At 38.7% G+C, this 22,893-nt stretch overlaps 1 protein-coding gene across 3 annotated transcripts; it reads left to right on the forward strand.

Moving 5' to 3' along the window:
• The first annotated feature begins 3,379 nt into the window (after positions 1-3,379).
• Positions 3,380-21,605, forward strand: LOC107873628 (sterol 3-beta-glucosyltransferase UGT80A2). 3 transcript variants are annotated; one of them, XM_016720547.2, is made up of 14 exons: positions 3,380-3,874; positions 6,291-6,478; positions 13,611-13,853; positions 14,316-14,427; positions 15,075-15,245; positions 16,746-16,809; positions 16,940-16,997; positions 17,160-17,337; positions 17,535-17,665; positions 18,119-18,221; positions 18,366-18,442; positions 19,744-19,791; positions 19,879-20,028; positions 21,113-21,605. In XM_016720547.2, the coding sequence occupies exons 1-14, from the start codon at positions 3,712-3,714 to the stop codon at positions 21,275-21,277; spliced, it is 1,851 nt and encodes a 616-aa protein (XP_016576033.1). In that variant the 5' UTR covers positions 3,380-3,711; the 3' UTR covers positions 21,278-21,605. The 3 variants fall into 3 exon arrangements, with proteins under 3 accessions (XP_016576033.1, XP_047269396.1, XP_016576036.1); XM_016720550.2 differs by having other exon boundaries at positions 3,666-3,855; positions 6,236-6,478; XM_047413440.1 differs by lacking the exons at positions 19,744-19,791; positions 19,879-20,028; positions 21,113-21,605 and adding an exon at positions 19,157-19,737 and having other exon boundaries at positions 3,392-3,874.
• The last annotated feature ends 1,288 nt before the right edge of the window (positions 21,606-22,893 follow it).

The raw sequence follows: 22,893 nt of genomic DNA on the forward strand, positions 1-22,893 counted from the left end.
GTCCGATTAATTCGAATCGCGCACTGAATGGCTCATTCTCCATAGCCGGGCTCAAACCGACTAATGAAAGCTTATATAGCGCACTAAATCACAATAGCATTTAGTTACAAAATTACCCACCCGACTAATTCGAATCGCGCACTGAAGGGCTCATTCTCCTTATACCGGCTCGAATCGATTAATGAAAGTTTATATAGCAGACTAAATCACAATAGAACATAGTTACAAAATTACCCACCCAACTAATTCGAATCGCGCACTAAAGGGTTGATTCTCCGTATCTGGGCTCGAACCGATTAATGAAAGTTTACATAGCGAACTAAATCAAATAGAGTTTAGTTAGAAAATTATCCACCGTACTAATTCGAATCGCACACTGCAGAGCCCATTCTCAATATCCAGAGATCAATTGATTAATGAAAGCTTATATAGCGTACTAAATCACAATTGAGCTTAGTTACAAAATTATTCACCCGACTAATTCGAATCGCGCACTGAAGGGCTCATTCTCCATATTTGGGCTCGAACCGATTAATAAACGTTCATATAGTGCACTAAATCACAATTGACCTTAGTTATAAAATTATTCAACCAATTCGAATCGCGCACTGCAGCGCTCATTCTCTGTATCCGGGCTCGAACCGATTAATGAAAGTTTATATAGTGCACTAAATCACAATAGAGCTTAGTTACAAAATTATCCGCTCGATTAATTCAAATCGCGCACTGAAGAGTTCATTCTCCGTATCCGAGCTCGAATCGATTAATGAAATTTTATATAGCGCACTAAATCACAATAGAGCTTAGTTACAAAATTACCCACCCAACTAATTCAAATCGCGCACTGAAGGGCTCATTCTCCGTATCCGATTAATGAAAGTTTATATAGCGCACTAGATCACAATAGAGCTTAGCTACAAAATTACCCACCCGACTAATTTGAAACGCGCACTGAAGGGCTCAATCTGGGCTCGAACCGATTAATGAAAGTTTATATAGCGCACTAGATTATAATTGAGATCAGTTACAAAAATTACCCATTCGACTAATTCGAATCGCGCATTGAAGGGATCATTCTCCATATCGGGGCTCGAACCGATTAATGAAAGTTTATTTAGTGCACTAAATCACACTAAAGCTTAGTTACAACATTACCCACCCGACTAATTCGAATCATGCACTGAAGGGCTCATTCTCCATATTCGTGCTCGAACCGATTAATGAAAGTTTATATAGCACATTAGATCACAATTGAGCGTAGTTACAAAATTATTCATTCGATTAATTCGGATCGATAGCTCCATGACTCATAGTGGCACTTTCAACAAAATTTTCTCCACATCGATGGCTCGAACCGGTTAATGAAAGTTTATTCGAATTGCGCACTGAAGGGCTCATTCTCCGTATCCGTACTTGAACCAGTTAATGAATGTTTATATAGCACAATAGATTACAATTGAGTTTAGTTACAAAATTACCCACCCGACTAATTCGAATCGCGCACAGAAGGGCTCATTTTTCATATCCGGGCTCGAACCAATTAATGAAAGTCTATATAGTGCACTGGAACACAATTGAGCTTAGTTACAAAATTATCCGCCCGACTAATTCGAATCACATACTGATAGGCTCATTCTTCATATCCGGACTCGAACCGATTAATGAAAGTTTATATTGCGCACTAAATCACAATAGAGCTTAGTTACAAAATTACCCACCCAACTAATTCGAATAACGCACTAGGAGCTCATTCTTTATATCCAGAGCTCAAATTGATTAATGAAAGCTTATATGAGGTCAAATCGATTAGTGAAAGCTTTTATAGCACACTAAATCACAATTGAGCTTAGTTACAAAATTATTCACTCGATTAATTCAGATCGCGCACTGCAGGGCTCATTCTCCATATCCGGGCTCGAACCAATTAATGAAAGTTTATATAGAGCACTAAATCACAATTGGGCTTAGTTACAAAATCACCCACCCGACTAGTTCGAATTGCGTACTGAAGGGCTCATTCTCCGTATTCGGGCTTGAACCGATTAATAAAAGTTTATATAGTGCACTAAATCACAATTGAGCTTAGTTACAAAATTACCCACCCAACTAATTCGAATCGCGCATTGAAAGGCTCATTTTTCGTATCTGGGAACCGATTAATGAAAGTTTATATAGCGCACTAGATTACAATTGAGCTTAGTTATAAAATTATCCGCCCAACTAATTCGAATCGCACACTGAAGGGCTCATTCTCCATATCAGGGCTCGAACCGATTAATGAAAGTTTATATAGAGCTCTGAATCACAATAGAGTTTAGTTACAAAATTACCTGCCCGATTAATTCGAATCACGCACTGAAGGGCTCGTTCTCCATATCCGGGCTTTAACCGATTAATGAAAGTTTATGTAGCACACTAAATCACAATTGAGCTTAGTTACGAAATAATCCACCCAACTAATTCGAATCGCGCACAGGAGGGGTCATTCTTCGTATCCGGATCGAACCGATTAATAAAAGTTTATATAGCACTCTAAATCACAATAGAGTTTAGTTATAAAATTACCCGCCCGACTAATTCGAATCGCGCACTGAGGAGCTCATTCTCCATATCCGAGCTCAAACCGATTAATGAAAGTTTATATAGCGCACTAGATTACAAATGAGCTTAGTTACAAAATTACCCACCCGACTAATTCGAATCGCGCACTGAAGGGCTCATTCTCCATATCCGAGCTCGAACCGATTAATGAAAGTTTATGTAGCACACTAAATCACAATTGAGCTTAGTTACAAAATTACCCGCCCGATTAATTTGAATCGCGCACTGAAGGGCTCGTTCTCCATATCCGGGCTCGAACGGATTAATGAAAGTTTATGTAGCACACTAAATCACAATTGAGCTTAGTTACAAAATTATCCACCCAACTAATTCGAATCGTGCACAGGAGGGCTCATTCTTCGTATCCAGCTCGAACCGATTAATGAAAGTTTATGTAGCGCACTAAATCACAATTGAGCTTAGTTACAAAATTACCCACCCAACTAATTTGAATCGCACACTGGAGGGCTCATTCTCTGTATCCGGCTCGAACCGATTAATGAAAGTTTATCTAGCGCAGTAAATCACAATTGAGCTTAGTTACAAAATTACCCATCCAACTAATTTGAATCGCGCACTGGAGGGCTCATTCTCCGTATCTGGCTCGAATCGATTAATGAAAGTTTATATAGCTCACTAAATCACAATAGAGTTTAGTTACAAAATTACCCACCCGACTAATTCGAATCGCGCATTGAAGTGCTCATTCTTCGTATCTGGGCTCGAATTGATTAATGAAAGTTTATATAGCCTACTAAATCACAATAGAGCTTAGTTATAAAATTACCATTCGACTAATTCGTATCATCATGCATTGAAGGAGTCAGTATTCTGGCTCGAACACATTAATGAAAGTTTATTTAGCGCACTCAATCACAAATCACAATTGAGCTTGTTTACAAAATTAGACACCCACCCTTTGCGCTTCGTTGTCCTCCATTGAATTCCAGCTCTTATTCCTTTTTCTATTAATCTTTCGAATTAATTCACCACAAATTCAAACCATTTCTCTCTCTCTCTAAAACCTTTGCGCAAATTGTATCTATAAGAAGTTTCTAGAAGAATCTGGATCATCAGAAACAAACTTCGCCGGAGTTAGTCGAACCGCCGATGGATGAATCGCCGGCGAAATTGGATCGGTTGAGCTCCGGCGAAGTATCCGTCACCGTTGACAATGGAAATGACCGTAATACTGGTGGTGCTGACGTGGACAGCAGAGAGGCAGTTGGTGGTGGCTCAGTTACCAATGGCGTAGTCATTGACGACGCTTCAGGTTTGTTTGTATTTTTTTTGGGCCACTGAAAGGACTCTTTACTAGCCTCAGAAATACTCTCTTTGTTCGCTTTTACTTGTAGCTTTTTTACTTTGGACAATTAATAACATGACTGTTTTAGCATAATAAACGTTTACATCCTATCTTAAAATTAATTTGAAAAAAAAAAATTAATGTGAAGAGCAAAATAGGAAAAAAAAAAACTGTCATTCTCTTGATATGTCAAAAATGACAATTAAAAAGGGCAGCCCGGAAGCTACTGCTATGCGCGGTGTCGGGAAAGGCCCACCACAAGGGTGTATTGTATGCAACCTTACCTTGTATTTCTGCCATAGGTTGTTTCCAAGGTTTGAACCCGTGGCCTCCTGGTCACATGGAAGCAAGTTACTCCAAGGCTCCCCTTCATGTCAAAAACGATAATTAAAAGTAGAAATCTAATTAGAAAATTAGTGATAAGTAAAAGCGAACAAGCAATACTCCCTCCATCCAATTTTAGTTGATTACTTACTAAATCAGGATAGGATAGAATTCATTAATTATAGTGTGTCAAGTCAAAATGTGACAATTAAAAGCGAATGGAGCGAGTAGTATAGTGCTACATAATTGGAAATTAATGCTCCCTCCGTACTATTTTAGTTGGGCACATTTCATTTTACAGGGTTTACACATGTTAATGATATTCATTGGATATAGGAATGCACATTAGAATTGTAATTGTTAAAATTTAATGTATGCTATTAATTGTATCGGTAAAATGTGAAAAAATTAATCAATTCTATTCTGATTTAGGAAGTAATCAATTAATATGAGACATTTATTTTTAGTAAGATGACCAACTAAAATGAGACAGAGGTAGTAGTGATCTTTCGTAGGAGAAAATTTTATTACTTTTTTTTTCATGCTGACCTTAGTGTTAAATAACTAAATAAAGTAATAGTAGTCAAATTTAGAGTACTAGAACATCATTAATAAGGTTAGTTTAGTAAAATACACCTCTAATTAAAACTTTATTAAGGGGTGTATGGGTTGAACAAGGCCAAGTAATATAAAACGTAGTACTCCCTCCGTTTCAATCTAAGTGTCTTAGTTTGATTGGGTACGGAGAGATTTCTGAATCTTGTGATCTTAAAGTTCTTGTGTAGTCCTTTAAATCTTGTGGTTTTAAACTTGCCATGTTGGAACGGGAAAACTTACTAAATATACTAATATAGAAAGAGACTGCTTCTAGGACAAACGGAAAAGGAAAATGAGACGCTTATATTGCGATGCAGGGAATAGTATATTTACGTCTGTCATTGTGGAAGCTATTTTGTGACATTTTAGTAGATGAATCTATAAACAAGCAAGCAAACAAACAACAACTATGCCTCAAATTCGAGCAAGTTGGGATTGGCTATATGAATGGATATATGCTGTCCATGTTGCTCCCCTTAAGCTTATTCCAGACTGATATTGTGTAAAATAAAATTAAAAAGAACTAGAGGTTATCTATATTTTCTACTGGCTAGCTGAATTTTTGCAAGTTTAAATTTTTTTCTCTTCGTTACTGAGGATCAGTGCTAGATTAGTGTGTCGCAACCCCCATCCGTTGATCTGAACTGCAATACTTGTTACTCTCAGCATCTCAATTTATATGAATGTTTTGACTAGAGAGGAATTTGACAAAAAGTAACAAAGGAAGTCTTTTGATACATAAGCTAATGTATGCAAAGTACCATTATTCACCATCTAGCAAGATAACAATTTAACGAGGGATGGTAAGAGATCGACATGCTCCTTTATCATTCTCTCTAATAATGAATCAGCTTTTATATTGAGTGGTGTTCTGGCAATTCATGTTAGTAAGAGCAAAATGGTGATCTCAAGATTAAAATAAAATTCCAAATAGGAAAAACTAAAAAGGAAAGAAGATCACATAAAATGGGACAGAGGTTACTAATTTTGATCTTTATCCTTATAATCACGTGTGAGCCTCCATGCCGTTTTTAATGCTTAGATCTTGAGATTTTTTTCTTGTGGGTCGATTCAAAGGTTTGTGTTGCTTATATCTGTCAAAAGTTCTTTGTTTCTCCCTTTGTAGACAAAGTAGATGAACAATTTCTTGCGTAATCTTGCTTTTTCAATGTCTGACAGTCAATGAGAGGAGGGGATTTTTTTTACTTTGCAATGACATGCATTTTTCTCTTAAATTTGAAAAAAAAACATATGTCCTTGATCTGAAATGGGAAGGAATTTCTGCAAGTAGGTCTCACCAACTATTGCATTGCCAAATTCTAGTACTGTGTTTTGCGTAATCATTAGAAAAAGAATGTTTATGAGTTGTGCAACTGAAAATGCAGTTGATTACTGTGACTTCTGAAGCTTTTTGAAACGGACCATCTGAAGCTGACTGCAAGCTTGCAATTTAATATGCTAGGGACCCCTCCGATGGAACTTACCAGAGTAAATACGGTGCCTCAAGAGATTTCGAGTTCTGACAAGCCACAATCACCTTCAGATCATCTTAAGTTGGGAAGATCAAAAACTGAGACACCGAGGCATAGTAGCGGATTTGCTCAAGAGGCAGCAAAAATTTTTGATAATAAAATTTCTGAACAACAAAAGGTATAATGCATAATTATTTCGTCACTTCACATCAAGTGTATTTCTTTTTCTTTATGATAAATATATCAGTTTTCTTTTTGATAAATACGTCATGTCATGATTTTTTTTTGCACCCTTATTATTCTCTTCCCTTCTGCTGAACATTGCTTGCATTCTTTTCCATTTTCCCTTGCTTTCTTTCTTTAAGCTTATTATTGTAACTTCCTATCTAAACAATCTGATTGCCAAGACTCTTCATTTGTTATCCAGAATCTGGAATGTGGCTTCTATGCAAACACATTCCACTGTAGCGTTGTGATTACTCCTGTAATATTGGTAGGAAAGATGTGAATGTCCATCCTATTTGGTTGCTTGCCGCAAAGCATGCATTTCTTGACTGCAAAATGGTAGAATCTTTGTCAGGAGAAATGGACCTTGTACCCAGTGACAAAAGCTCAAGAACCTATGTTCAAGTTCCTCCTAAATAAACATGCCAATGCCATTTGAGTGGTGTAGGGAGAACTAATTTGCTCTCAGAATTTTCTAATTTGTTTGGAGATGCGTCCTTTACAATTTAATCCCACCCCGAAAAACATTACTCCTTCCTAAAATAGAAAAAATTACAACATTCATGCATTCAAATTGTATAAAAGAACATATCCAATCCCAAGCTAGTTGGTTATTTATCTGGATAAAGTAGTGCTGGATTTGAAATTGAGCTTGTTTCTTGATATGTATCTTTTGGACCCTTTGCCTGCTCAGTAAGGATTTAAATATCGATGCACATCTCAATTATGTATTCTTGTCGAGCCAGTGAAATAAGATTGATTGATAAGTGCCCTGGAGAAAAAAAGAGGCAAATTACCCCCGAGTTTGGTTTACAAGGGTCAGAGGCTTGAAAGGAGAGGTCTTCTCTACTTTCTTTTACTTAGCCTCTATATGTGTTTATGACCTATATCCAAGAATGATCCTAGTGAATCTTCAGAAGCCATAGCAGAATGAACTCTTGACACCGCTAAAGTCAGTCAACTGCATTCTTATGGACAATAAAGACTAAAGTTGCAGCAAAAGGAAGGAGTGGTTTAAATCTTTGCCATATATATCTAAGGCTAAAGACTGGAAAAAAGTTAAGAAGACACAAAAAGACCTTGCAGTTGCAAATTAGGGTTGGGATAAGCGTCAAAAAATTGGTTTTGAAGTATTGTATAGGTGATTCTTATAAAAAACAACCAGATAATGTTGTGGTCATCCGGCTAACTGATTAACCATTCTACTAATATGAAACTGACGAAACATTATTTGTATGGTTGCCATAACATTATTTGATAGTAATGGTACAGATCATTGACTAAACATTATTTGTATGGTTACCACGGCATTATTTGATAGTAATAATATGAAGTATTGATTGTGGAAGGAAAGATGAGGTTTTTGGAGTTAAAAGGTGGGGTCTAATGAAAGAAGTGCATATTCTGCCCATCTTCCCAAGTTTTGTGAAGGGTGGAAGTTAGTGTGTTTTAAGTACTTTGACGTTTTCGCATAATGTACAATATGAAAGAAAGGGAACTGGCAGACCTGCATCAATGTGCTAATGATGGACAATCGGTTATGCAGGCAAACTATTGCCGAATCTTGTTTGCGAACTGAGTTAACGATTTACTTTGGTCATGCTAAATATGATAACGGGTAGAGCTTTTGCCTATATAGATTCAGGGAGTAGATCATATTAACTACTTAGAAGGAAGACCGGAGGGTCATTAGTCTAACTTGTTACCGCAAATATTCTGTAGCCTTAAAAGTGCCACATATATACTAGCCAGCCACGTGTAAACTTCATCTGAGTTCAGGTTTCCATGTCTAGCCTAGTATATTAACTAGCCATTCTATGATTCACTCATGTGAATGGGGCTATTCACCTATATTGAGTTGAAACAAGAGAGAGAATTTTGGTGTGAGCTTCTGTCGATAGTGTCAAGACAAATAACCAAATCAACTCTGTCATATTGTGTGAAACAACTTATCCAACTGCGAAACAAGCAAGACTTCACCTTTGCCCTTTGACTCATCGTTACAATTGGATTTTATTTTATTTTTGATGAAGTAATTTGTGTCATTACCAACATCAAGAAGATGCAAGGAACTCAAAAGTAGATACGCTAGCTTCACTACATGATAAAAGTTAAGACCCGGGAGCTAGCCACAAAGTTAGCATTGGATTTCAAGCTCTCCGTTGCAATTCTAAATAGTGGAGGTGAAGAGGATCAACGATAGGTTGATGACTATTAAGTTGGTCATTCGGGGGTTTACCCTGAACGTGTGTAGTGCCTATGCGCCGCATGTGGGATCGGAGGGGGAGGAGAAGATGCGGTTCTGGGAGGCTTTGGAGGACGTGGTGAGAGGCGTGCCCAGTTCGGAGAAGATTGTGGTAGCGGGGGATTTCAACGGGCACATCGGGGCGCTACCGGGAGGCTTTGGGGATGTGCATGGTGGTTTTGGTTTTGGGGAGAGAAATGAAGAGGGGGCGACCCTATTGGAGTTTGCGAGGGCGTTTGGGCTGGTGGTGGTGAACTCGGGCTTCCCGAAGAAGGACGAGCACCTGATCACTTTTCGGAGCGCGATAGCCAGGACCCAGATTGACTTTTTGTTGCTTAGGAAAGGGGATAGGGCGTTGTGTAGAGACTGTAAAGTCATCCCGAGTGAGAATCTTTCGACCCAACATAGGCTCTTGGTTATGGATTTGGGTATAAAGAAGAATAGAAAGAGGAGGAGTGAGGAGTGTAGACCGAGAATTAAGTGGGGCGGTTTGACGCCGGTGAATGCGTGGGAGATAGGGGAGAGGTTGGCGGGAATGGGGGTGTGGGAGTGTAGGGGGGATGTGGATAATATGTGGGACAGGGCGGCAACGTGCATCAGGGAGAATGCAAGGGAGGTGTTGGGTGTTTCTAGGGGCCGGGCCGGACATCATCGGGGAGATTGGTGGTGGAATGAAGAGGTGGGGAAGAAAGTGGAGACCAAGAAAGAGGCGTATGCTAAGTTGGTGGAAAGTAAGGACGAAGAAGAGAAGCGGGTAAACAGGAAAGAGTACAAGCTAGCGAGGAAGGAGGCGAAGTCAGCGGTCACGGCAGCTAAGACGGCCGCTTTTGAGAGCTTGTATGCAGGGTTACAGAGGAAAGGAGGGGAGAAAAAGTTGTTCCGACTCGCAAAGGCTAGGGAGAGGAAGGGTCGTGACCTCGATCAGGTGAGGTGCATTAAGGGGGAGGACGGTAGAGTGTTGGTGGAGGACGGCCACATAAAGAAGAGATGGCAGTCGTACTTTCATAGGCTCTTGAATGACGAGGGGGACAGAGCTATTGTGTTAGGGGAACTGGAGCACTCAGGGGAGTGTCGGGATTTTAGCTATTGTAGACGTTTTAAGGTAGACGAGGTTAGACAGGCAGTCCGCAGGATGCGAAGGGGTAGGGCGACGGGGCCGGATGAGATACCGGTGGAGTTTTGGAAGTTCGTTGGAGAGGCTGGTGTAAGGTGGTTGACTGCATTGTTCAATGAAATTTTCAGGACGGCAAAGATGCCCGAGGCGTGGAGGTGGAGTACCATGATCCCCCTCTATAAGAATAAGGGGGACATTCAGTGTTGCAATAACTATAGGGGGATTAAGTTACTGAGTCACTCTATGAAGATCTGGGAGAGAGTGGTCGAGGTGAGGCTGAGACGGATAGTGTCTATCTCGGAAAATCAGTTCGGATTTATGCCCGGCCGCTCGACGACGGAGGCAATCCACCTGGTACGGAGGTTGGTGGAGCAGTATAGGGAGAGGAAGAAGGATCTGCACATGGTGTTCATCGACCTGGAAAAGGCGTACGACAAAGTCCCCAGGGAAGTACTTTGGAGATGCCTGGAGGTGAGTGGAGTACCGCAGGCATATATCAGAGTAATTAAGGATATGTATGAGGGAGCGAAAACCCAGGTGAGGACGGCGGGAGGAGACTCAGAGCATTTCACTGTCCTGACAGGATTGCATCAGGGATCTACTCTTAGTCCCTTTTTGTTTGCGTTAGTAATGGATGTGTTGACGCGGCGTATCCAAGGGGAGGTGCCGTGGTGTATGCTTTTTGCAGACGATGTAGTCCTGATAGATGAGACTCGAGGGGGGGTGAATGACAAATTAGAGTTGTGGAGGCAAACTCTGGAGTCTAAAGGGTTCAGGGTGAGCAGAACCAAGACAGAGTATGTGGAATGTAAGTTTAATGACGTGAGGCGGGAGAATGAGGTAGTAGTGAGGCTAGAAGCACAGGAGGTAGGGAAGAGGGATAAGTTCAAGTATCTCGGGTCCGTGATCCAGAGTAACGGTGAGATTGACGAGGATGTCTCGCACCGTATTGGGGCGGGATGGATGAAGTGGAAACTCGCATCGGGGGTGCTGTGTGATAAGAAGGTGCCGCCCAAGCTTAAAGGCAAATTCTATAGGGTGGTAGTCCGTCCGGCCTTGCTGTATGGAGCGGAGTGTTGGCCAGTTAAGAACTCCCACATCCAAAGAATGAAGGTGGCAGAAATGCGGATGTTGCGCTGGATGTGTGGACTGACCCGAGGGGATAGAGTTCGGAATGAGACTATCCGGGAGAAGGTTGGTGTGACTTCAGTGGAGTGTAAGATGCGGGAAGCACGATTGAGATGGTTCGGACACGTGAAGAGGAGGGGCACGGATGCCCCGGTCCGTAGGTGTGAGAGGCTAGCGTTGGATGGTTTTAGACGGGGTAGGGGTAGACCGAAGAAGTACTGGGGTGAGGTGATTAGGCGGGACATGGAACAGTTACAGCTCACCGAGGACATGACCCTAGATAGGAAGGTATGGAAGATGCGAATTACGGCAGAGGATTAGGGCCAGTTCGGGTCGCTAGTGTAGGGAATAAATTGGTGGGGGTGTATTCCTGTTATGATTCCGTATTCAATGTTCCGTGTTCCGTGTTCCATGTTTATTACGAATATGTGTGCTTTCCTTTGCTGTATATTCCTGCATTCCTGCTTTACTCTGTTTTATATTCCTTATGGGTGCCGTATCTATGTTATGTCATCTGCTTCTGTGCTGTACTATGTGTTGTGTGATATCTCGTGACTTGAGCCGGGGGTCTTTCGGAAACAGCCTTTCTACTTCATCAGAGGTAGAGGTATGGACTGCGTACATCTTACCCCCCCCCAGACCCCACTAAGTGGGAATACACTGGGTTTGTTGTTGTTGTTGTCTTTCCTTTTTCCTCACCGTCTGCACTTAGCTTTTCACAGGCTATTATAGGCCGAATATGAAAATGGGGTTTAGTGAATCCTAACATTAATCTTTATAAAATAGTGCCATTAGACTCAAAAGTCTGTTTTCCTGAAGGATTCACTTTGGCTTTATTTGTTTTCATTGACATAAAGACGTAAAAATTAAAAAGAAGTGATTTGATTAAAGGAGAAGGAATGATGTAGAAATTTCTATATATTATCCGTTTTACCTTAGCTTTTGATTTGATTACAAAAATCATTGAATTTGTCCGAAATTTCTCCGTCGATCTTGGTCAAAGCACCCGAAATTGGTTGACCAGGTGGGGATCCCGCATCAATGTCGTGTTGAAACGGATGCGGCACCGAAAGCGAAGAGTTCGAGCACGTAGGTGGTGCTTACCCCTTCTGGTTGGAGATGATGCTGCCTGATGTTGTTGGTTGTGGTTAGTAGCTAATGTTGATGGATACTGGATAGTTGTGGCGATGATTGTAAATGGCGGTGATGACTCATTGCAGTGATTAGTGGAGGTGGTGGTTGTGGCTGAGAATGGTGATTATGGGTGGTGGATGATAATGGCGGGCGGCAGCAGCGATAGTTGATAATAGTGGGCGGGACGGTTAGAGTTGAAGGTGTCATCTTTATAGAAATCCTTGAATAAACATCTTAATGATATTGGGGCTTTGTTATAAATCTGAATCATCCAGATCTACTCAGACCCATTAAGTGGCTGTAGAATTAAAAAAATAAACGCACTTAATGATTAAGATTAAGAAACAGACTTAATGACGAATGAGATATGATTAATTAAGATTAAGGCCTTAATAAAGTGCAAACCAGTTAGGCTTTAGAGGGCTAAAGAAAGAGAAGAGTAATCGTACCCTAAAGAAATATAAGGATGGAGGATTTAGTGATTCCTACATTAATCTATATATATTAGCACAATTTGACTCAAAAGTATGTTTCCTGTAAAGGTCACTAGCGGCCTAAATAGAAAAAGAGGAGTCGAATCATACCGGATATTCCTTGGACTACAAAAGAACATTGACAACTTATATCTCAGGGTATAGCAAACTATGTTGCAAGAGGTAGACACGGTCGTTTGCTATTTTTTTTGTCTATCATCATTGCTTTCTGTTATGAGTGAATTGCTTGGGTTTTCTCTAGTAATAAGTCCTGTCAGTGGAGCTCCAAAACAATTGGAAACAAACAGGAAACAACCTGTAGTTAATTGGAGCTCTATTACCCCTTTTCAACCTTTCACTTCAATCCAAGGTCAAACTGGCCCATTTGTGGGTGCTAATTTGAAGAGTGTGCGCACTTAGCAATTAAAACATTAAGTGTGTACATTTGGTAACGAATCAAGCAATTCTTTTACCAAAGATAACTTTTCCTAAATATTGTGTTGTTCAACCAGGCCAAATCATGATTAAATAACAACATACCCCGTGTAATCCCACAAGTGGGTTTGGGAAAATCTTGATTAAATAGAAAATTAAATACATAAGGGTTGTAGCTGAGTGGATAAAGACAAGCCATGCACTCAAAAGTCTATTGCTTCATGTTCATTAGAACATGGCAGTTGAGATTATCCTTTTTTTTTCCTTTTTTTTTTAAGACAGTTGGGATTATCTTTTTTTCTTTGTTTATTCATAAACATGATAGTTCTTCATAGAAATCTAATTATATCTTAGAGTCAACATGGAATATCTTCATTGCTATCTATCTTTTATGTTTATGGCATCATTATATTATTTGGGTTGTCCATCCTCTGTTGTTTCCTGATAAATTTACTTGATTTTATAATATACCTTTTTCGTTTATCTTATAAAAAGGATGGATAAAAATTTCTATTACCTGTGTGAGATACGTGTTAACCACTTAAAAGTGCTGCAGCTCAATTTGTTGAAGAGAATAGCTACTGTAAAACATGATGGTACTGTGGAATTTGATATCCCGGATGATGTTGAAACCACCAGTGTGCTTGGAACTGGATCTGAAAGTGTACATTCTGCCGTTGAGGATGAACCTCTTGATGCAACAGAACTTCAATACTTTCCGCCTATGCAGATTGTGATGCTTATTGTAGGAACACGTGGTGATGTGCAGCCCTTTACTGCAATTGGCAAGCGTCTGCAGGTACTTCAATATCATTTGGTAAACAGATTGTATGTGTACAAGCTAAGGGTGTGTCTAATTTGTAGAACATATATAGGTGCTCTTTGCATCTCAATTTGGTAAGAACGGATTTGCAGATCTTTCTGATAGGTGTGTCTGTTTCTCTATGTATTAAGTTCTGCAATAGAACATGGCCATGCCACATTTTCTTTTCCTTGTTTCCATCCTTTTCTTTTGGCTGCAATATTAATAATTTATAAAGATCCAACATTCTGAACGCTAGATCTTGGTACTCAACATCCTGCTTCCTCTCAACCCTTTCCAAATCTTGTTGCATTGCTGCTGGTTGTTTTTCCTGAATTTTGTTGTAGAAATTGGATTTGACAAGTGAAAAAAGATCTCGTTGTGATTTGTCAATCCTTGTCATAGTGGAAAGAGTATGATGTGGTCTATGTTAGTTTCTTGACAGAACTGTTGATGCAGGATTTTGGCCATCGAGTGAGGTTGGCGACCCATGCAAATTTCAAAGAGTTTGTCTTGACTGCTGGATTGGAATTCTATCCCCTTGGGGGTGATCCAAAAATTTTGGCTGAATGTATGTTCCTAAGTTCCTGTTTGTTCTCTAACTGATCTGGCAATCTATTTCAGGTCTCCTATCTTGCTTGTCCATTTTGTGATTGCTGTTAATTTGTCAATGGATGTTTCCTATTTTTATAAAATTTGAACTACATTGTAGATAGCTTGTTCATCATGATCTTTTCCACTGTGCTCAGCCTGAAATAAATGGTGGAGAACCAGCTTTGTCTTGGTTTACATGCTTATGGAGAACCTTGACATAAATAATCACCAAGGAGAATTTAATGATAAGCATGCACTTCAACTTCTTATTATTTTTCTGATTCAGATAAGCATCTTGTTGCATTGCTCGGATGCACTTCATCTTTTTCTTAAACTCATTACAGATGTGTTCTGTGGGAGTTGTCACTTTGTAATCGACTGCATCATTTGCCCCTAGCTTTGCTTTGCAGATTTTCTTTTTGTGATTTCTTTTGGACATGAATTTGAGGATTAGTGTATGATGTATCTTCTTCTCACGTATTATTAGTGAGATAAATTTCATGCTTGCATTTGTGCTGGTGTATCTGGCAGTATATATTTGGTGTAGGCATCCTTCATTCTTACAATCATTAAATGTATAGGTTCGACCAGATTATGTAAATTTTCTTCTTCTTGCATCCACAGACATGGTAAAAAACAAAGGATTCTTACCTTCCGGACCTTCAGAAATCCCTACTCAGAGAAATCAGATGAAGGAGATTATATACTCTCTACTTCCAGCCTGCAAAGAACCTGATATGGATACAGGAGTTCCCTTCAAAGCAGATGCAATTATTGCTAATCCCCCAGCATATGGTAAGATTAGTAGTTTATCTACATCTTCAATACTTTTTAAAATTCATTTCGTTGTTTGTATACTGGTTTTCCCCTTTCTTTCTTATTTTCATTATTAGTCAAACTCTCGTATATGCTGATATTTTTATCAAGTTATTTGCATCAAGTTTTTTTAAGAGGCTGAATTTATAGTATTATAAGTAATAAGAATGAATAGTAAGATTTTACTTCAGCAGGTTGAATAAATATTTCGGATACTAACTGAAAAGCACACACCTAAGTTCCTTATGTTATTAGAATGAGCAACTAAAGCGATAATTTCCCTTTCTTTGAAGCTCATATCATAAGCTCCTCTTCTGATGCTATAAAATTCATTTCCTTGTTTATATACTGGTTTTCCCCCTTTCTTTCCTATTTTCAGTAGTCAAACTCTCGTACATTCTGATAGTTTTATCGGGTTATTTGCATCAAGTTGTTTGAAGAGGCTGAATCCATAGTAATATATATTTAATAAGAAACAATAGAAAGATTTTACTCCAGCTGGTTTAATAAATATTTCAGATACTGACTGAAAAGCACATACATAAGCTCCTTATCTTATTGGAAAGGGCAACTAAAATGAGTAATGCTTGGACAGTACATATTATATTATCCCGTATAGTAGGGAAGACTCTCCATCTGTATGTCAAGCTTGTGATGTGTCCTTCTCTTTGCAGCGTGCGGGCAAAAAGTTAATAGTATATCTCAATTTTTGCTCCTTCAATTTGGTGGAGAACAGATTCACTCATATGACATTTGGCAATCCGAGAGACTGTAATCACCGAATAGAAACCGTCTTGGAGAAGTTTATTAATTGGAACAGTTATTCACACATAGTGAAAAAAATGACTGTGAATTGGAGATTTTGTTTAAAATCTTATGTTGGATTGTGCTCATGAACTCAGCGCTTAAATATATAAAAGTAGTAGTCACATATTAGTCCAGCAAGTGTGTTCAATTATTATTGTTGATGACTCACAAGTGTGTAAGCAAGGTGTGTGTTTCTCTTTACATTTGGAAGATGTCTTACATGAATATCTACCATTACTTTAGATCTGTGAAATATCATCTTGATTGGGAGCATATTTTATGATGACGAATAGTTGTTAAATTTTGTTCATTAGGTTTGAAGCATTATTATGGGGTGGTAAATACACATGATTGAGGTGCAAGGTTTAGTTCTTGCAGTTAAAGGCATGGAGTTGGATCTGAAGGGTGGTCATGTGTGGGTTACAGCTAATACAATTGAATCTTTAGTTGATAGTCACGTTTGTGGCCATTGGGTTTGGTATATCAGGCAACAGTATAGCATGTTCCAGTGTTATGCATGCTTGACTTAGTTTTATCGGTTCATAAAAGATCATCTCAACCTGTTGGGGGCTCCATGTCACTGTCTTTTTGCTGATCAAACATTTCGCATGTATATAGATGTTCATGTTATAAAAGAGTTGTAAGTCTTTCTAATATTGATTTCCATCTCAGGGCATGTACATGTTGCAGAAGCATTAAAAATCCCAATTCATATATTCTTCACAATGCCATGGACGTAAGTCTGCTTGGGTAATAGAGGCTTCAGAAGCTATATAGTTTTTCATTTTATTCACTTCTATTAAGATATCTTGCAGACAAGTTAGATCTTGGCCTTTACTTATCAGCAAGTATCATTTTGTTTACAGGCCAACTACAGAATTTCCTCATCCTTTGTCCCGTGTTAAGCAACCAGCTGGATATAGGGTAAGTTGGGTTTTGGCATCTGCCTTTTGTATCTTGTGTTTACTGTTTCTTTTATGCTGCAATGCTGCGCTGTACTCTTTTTCTGACTCCCATTCCCATCTTTCCCACTTGAACGAAAATGGTTGGTTTCTGTTAACATTTGCTCTTTAATGAACTATGCAGCTATCATATCAGATTGTTGACTCCATGATTTGGCTAGGAATACGTGATTTGATAAATGATGTTAGAAAGAAAAAACTGAAACTACGACCAGTTACATATTTAAGTGGTTCACAAGGCTCTGAGTTGGATATCCCACATGCATATATTTGGAGTCCGCATCTTGTTCCTAAACCAAAAGGTATTCATTCTTAAGATTTTCTGTTATTCTGACATACATGTCCTTTCTCTTCTCATCTTTAACTTTGTTCTGAAGGTCTAATAGTTCATATTTCAAATACTGTATGATAAATCCTCCATATTCAATTACACCTATGAGATGCCTTGATTCTTTTAAAAAAGTTGTAACTCTAGCTTTGTACTGTCTGACTTCTGCAGATTGGGGGCCTAAGATTGATGTGGTGGGGTTTTGCTTCCTTGATCTTGCGACGGGTTATGAACCTCCAGAATCACTTGTTAACTGGCTTGAAGCTGGTCCAAAGCCCATATATATTGGATTTGGTAGTCTTGTGAGTTTCCCAGAGCCTTGCTTTCTTTATAATATTTTCTCTATCTATCCTCTTCTCCATTTCCCTCAATCCGACAAAAATAAAAAGGAAAATTAAACAAATCAAATTCTCGCTTTATGTATCCGTCTGTCGCTTTTTTGGTTCTGCCGAGGAAGCCTTTGAAAAATTGGTATTCTTGTTGTTGTACCTTTGCTGTTGAATTCCGGTGGTTAGTGGTGTTACGTGTGTGTAATTCGAACTGTGTTCAACAATTTATTGTTTCATTTCACACTTTTCTCCACATTAAGTGCACATCAAAACAGAAAAATGGTATGCATGCTCATCAGGAAAGGGTCTGCTATTCAAACAATTCTAAAAATCCTTCAGGCTAAACTCGTCCTACAAATCAAATAACTGTTTCATATCCGACTTCAGATCCATATTCTATTTTTAACTTATTTCTTCAATTCTCAGCCTGTTCAAGATCCACAGAAAATGACTGAGACAATTGTTAAAGCACTCGAAATCACTAAGCAAAGGGGAATCATTAATAAAGGATGGGGTGGCCTTGGAAACTGTAAGTTCTCTCCTGCATTTACTTTATTCTGCTTATGAGAATAACCTGTTTGGTTTTCTACAGCACTTGTGTACTTGACTATTCGTAGATCATCTCTTTGAGTGGTTCTCAGCTTATTTTACCTGCTTTTCTTTGTGTCTCCAGTGGTGGAACCAAAAGATTTTGTGTATTTGCTCGATAATGTTCCCCATGATTGGCTTTTCTTACAGTGTGCCGCAGTGGTGAGTCTTTACTACCTTGTTTTTTGTTTCTTTGTTCTTTAAGATATCCATTACTTTTTTTTCTTTCTTCTTCAAACTATTCATAATTAGATAAAAGTGGCTTAAGTCAACATAGGAAGAGAGTAGCAAGTTGCCTGGGCAAGAGGCATAGGAGGCTGGATCATAATTTGGGCTTGTGTATATGCTGGACCTTTGGAAATGAATTGAGTGGAATATATTATCAGGAGCTCTTTCTTTTAATCAATTTAAGATCAATGAAATATTTCTTATAATGTTTCTTACTGGGATTGTACTTCTCTTTCGTTGTCAGTGCATCACTTTCTTTAAAATTGATTTCTGAAGTATTAAAAAGAGGGTCTGGCAGAAATTCAAGGCAAGGCTGCGTACAATACACCCGTGTGGTGGGGCCCTTCCCCGGACTCTGCGCATAGCGGGAGCTTTAGTGCACTAGGCTGCCCTTTTAAAAAAAGAGTCTGTGCATGGCCCATATTGCTTTTCCATTTCGAAAGCTTCTAACTTTGAAGATTTCTCTGACTGTTGTGGATGTCTCCTCCAACTGGTGTGTATTTGTCTGGAACACTGGTCGGCCCAGATATGTAATGTTAACGTGATAGAGCAATTGTTTGGATTAGAAATGAGTAGTTGCTCTTATGCATTATTCAGTGAGCCCAGGTGGCCGTCTTTGACTAATTTCTATTTGAAACTTTGCTGCGGTAGGAAAGGCAGTTAGATTACCAGTTCTATCTTGAAGGATGTGATAAAGCATGTAACTCTCGTCATAATCTTTGTGCCACCTTATTTCTTTTCAATTCTGTCAATTGATAAAGGAACAGATAGGTAATGTTCTTGCAAGTTCAGATCATATTCCAATTAATAGCGCTATGAGTTGGTCAGTTGGGGGCTTAATATTTTATCGTGCTGTAAAGCTATAAACTGCTTTGAAATGAGGGGTTGGCTCGATGGGGTATTTCAGCTAGCTTTTCGCTTCATAATAATCCTTTCTGTTCATTTCAATGAATTAGTACTCTGCTTCATTTGGAAGATTTATCCAACTCCATTACTGTGTATTTGCTCATTGAAATCGTTACTGATTTTGCTTCGAATAACATAACACGATGGAAGTCAAGGACCTATATACATGATACCAACTAGTTAAGGTTAAGGCTTAGTTATTGTTTAAACTTACATTAGCTCTGGTGCTAGCTGCTTTTGGTCTAGTTATTATGTTGTGGAGCTAAGTGTGAGATTCAGGAACTCTAGTTTTTGAAAACCTTTAATACCCCCGATAATTTTCCTTTCAGGTGCACCACGGCGGTGCTGGAACAACTGCTGCTGGTCTTAAAGCTGCGGTAATATTTCAAGCTTCTGTTGTATGTTCATTTCCCTGCTATTATCTATTGGTCTACTTGTAACTTATCACCTTTATTTGGTTGCAGTGTCCAACAACTATTGTCCCTTTCTTTGGTGACCAGCCGTTTTGGGGGGAAAGGGTGCATGCCAGAGGTGTAGGCCCTCTACCCATACCAGCTGATCAATTTTCACTTGATAAGCTGGTTGATGCAATCAAATTCATGCTTGATCCACAGGTATTTTACGGTTATGTTTGGCGCATACCCTATACTTTAATCTGATAAAATGCTTTCTCCAATTTCCAGTCTTTATAAAAGTTGACAGTTGTTCGATACGTAATTAAGTAAATAAAAGTATACTCTCCTGACAGCTTCAGATTTAGATGAGATGGTCACACTTCAACGTGGTAACAACAACGATCTTGGGTTCTATTCTCGCTACCACCTATAATTAAAAAGGTTTCTATGTGCGTAGCTCATCAAAAAAAAGAATCAAGTCCGCACGCAAGGGGCGTGTTAAAGACATAATTAAGAAATTAGCTATGTTGCTTGGACTCTTCAAAAATTTCAACGGGTGCGTGTCGGATTCTCCAAAAGTAGTGTCTTTTTGAGAATCCAACAGGGGTGCGACATCGAAATGAAGAGTCCACACAACTTAGGAAATTAAATGTGTATTCTCTTTAATGACTGAAGCTATTAGATCCGAACAAGCAACTCTGACTTTTGGTGTATATCGGATGTTTAAACCAATGAGCAAAGCTCGAAACCTTTCTGAGATGAACTAGTGCGATGGTCACACTCTCAACACAGTTAACAAAAGAACTTACTTTTGGTGAGATAATCATGTGTCACCTCGGCTGAAAACTTTTATCCCCTTATTTCATTCATGAACTATTTCGGCTGAAGACCAATGAGCAAAGCTTGAAACCTTTCTGATATGAACTATGAGATGGTCACACATTTAACACAGATAACAAAAGAACTCGACTTTTGGTAAGGTCATTATATGTTATCTTGGCTGAAAACTTATCCTCTTATTTCATTCATGAACTAAAAAAATAGGGCAGCCAAGTGCACTAAAGCTCCCGCAATGCGCAGGGTCCGGGAAAGGGCCCCACTATTGTATGCAGTCTTTCCTTGCATTTCTGCCAGAGTCTATTTCCAAGGGTTGAACCCGTGACCTCCTGATTACATGACAACAACTTTACCAGTTACTCATGGTCACATGTGCTTTTGTATTTCATTCATGAACTATTTTGGATATATAAATTATGTCCAAGCTAGAAATGTTTCGGTTATTAACTAGTGAGATGGTGCACAGGTGAAGGAGCGGGCGCTTGAGCTAGCTAAGGCTATGGAGAATGAAGATGGGGTCACTGGAGCAGTAAAAGCCTTCTTCAAGCAGCTACCATGCAAAAAACACGAGCCTGAGAAATTGCCTAAACCAAACGCCTTTTCGATAAGAAGCTGCTTTGGCTGTTCCTAGACCTGAGTGGTAAAAGGTGTGCTCCGTGCCCTTGTATTTGTGCATTCTTTTCGAGTAACTACTGTATCCCATTCTTGTAATTATGCATTATTTATACGCATCGGCACCGGTGCTCTTACCCCAGTAAGAAATAATAACTTGTTCCATGACGACCCCAACTTGCTTGAGATTGAGGCATAATTGTTGTAATCATCACTCCATGAATATATTGTACATGTATTGCTTCCCCCAAAATGATACCAGTTGTATTTTCATCAAAGAAGAATCTGGGTTGTAATGAGCATTCCTTTTTTTCCTACAATTTATCCTCATTCATGTTTTTCGGACACGATGATGATACTATGAGCTAAACGATGAAATGAGGATTCATATAGCCTATCTCAACTTGTTTGGGACTGAAACGTTGTTGTAGTTGTCATATCCTCATTTAGCCGATCTCAACTTGTTTGGGACTGAAACGTTGTTGTAGTTGTCATGTTTTTATCGTCCCTGTACTGACACGACCTATTCATCGTTTGATGCTAACTATTCTACAGAAACTTGGGGTCATGTTTCCCATTCTTATATTTGAGCTATGGTGATTTTTTTTTTTTCACAATTCTTATTCTGGCGATATATTCACAAGATAATGTCGTTGAATGCATATTGGAAAAGATTTAGGGGTCGTTTGGTAGAGTCTATAAGAATAATGCAAAATATGGTGTATTAGTAATGTTTGTGTTAGTTATGTCTGCATTAGTTATGCTTATATTTTTCTTATGCAGTGTTTGGTTTGATGTATTAAAAAAAACATGAATTACATAATTTCTAAAAAAAAATAAAAATTTTTTACATAATACCCCTCAATATATATGTTGGAAAGGATGAGGAAATTTTTTTGAGGGGTAATAGGATCCTTAAGCATGTTAATGCATGCATTAGATTCATTGCATTACTAATGCCATGAATTTTGAGGTATTAGTAATACACACCTCAATACACAATAGTGTATAACTAATGCTTGCATTAGTTATACATAGGATAAAAATGTATACCAAATAAGGTACTACTAATACATATTAAACTAATGCATGCATTAACATTTCAATACACTCTACTAAACGACCCCTTAGAAACAAAAGCCAAGGTTGACAAGATGTGAAGTGAATGATAAAAGGCAAGGAGTAGACCAAAAGTCTCACAATCAATGAGGATTAACACAATAAAAGAAGCTAGGTGTATATACTTGGTTTGGTTTTTTATTTGAGAAAAACATTCAGTACCCTCGATGATTAAAGTTGCGAGACATACTTTAACTTTTCAAGGGTCTTATACTCTTCTGAACTTAATTTTAATATATTTTTGTCATCCTTTTGTGTTGACGTGACACCTTTATTACATAAAATGGGCCCACGTCAAAGGTGTCACGTTAGCTAAAAAAGGTTGACAGAATTACGCTAAAGTTTAGTTCAGGGAGTAATAAGACCCTTGAAAAGTTAAAGTATATCTCGCAACTTTGATCATAGTTCACGGTACTAGATGCTTTACTCTTATTTACCGAATTAAGTCAAGTCAAATCGCTAGTTGAATTTGTTTTTCTTGGTTTATCAATTTGATATGATTTGTCGATTTTCTTT

The sequence above is a fragment of the Capsicum annuum genome, chromosome 6 (genome assembly GCF_002878395.1).
Source record: "Capsicum annuum cultivar UCD-10X-F1 chromosome 6, UCD10Xv1.1, whole genome shotgun sequence".
Lineage (NCBI taxonomy): Eukaryota > Viridiplantae > Streptophyta > Magnoliopsida > Solanales > Solanaceae > Capsicum > Capsicum annuum.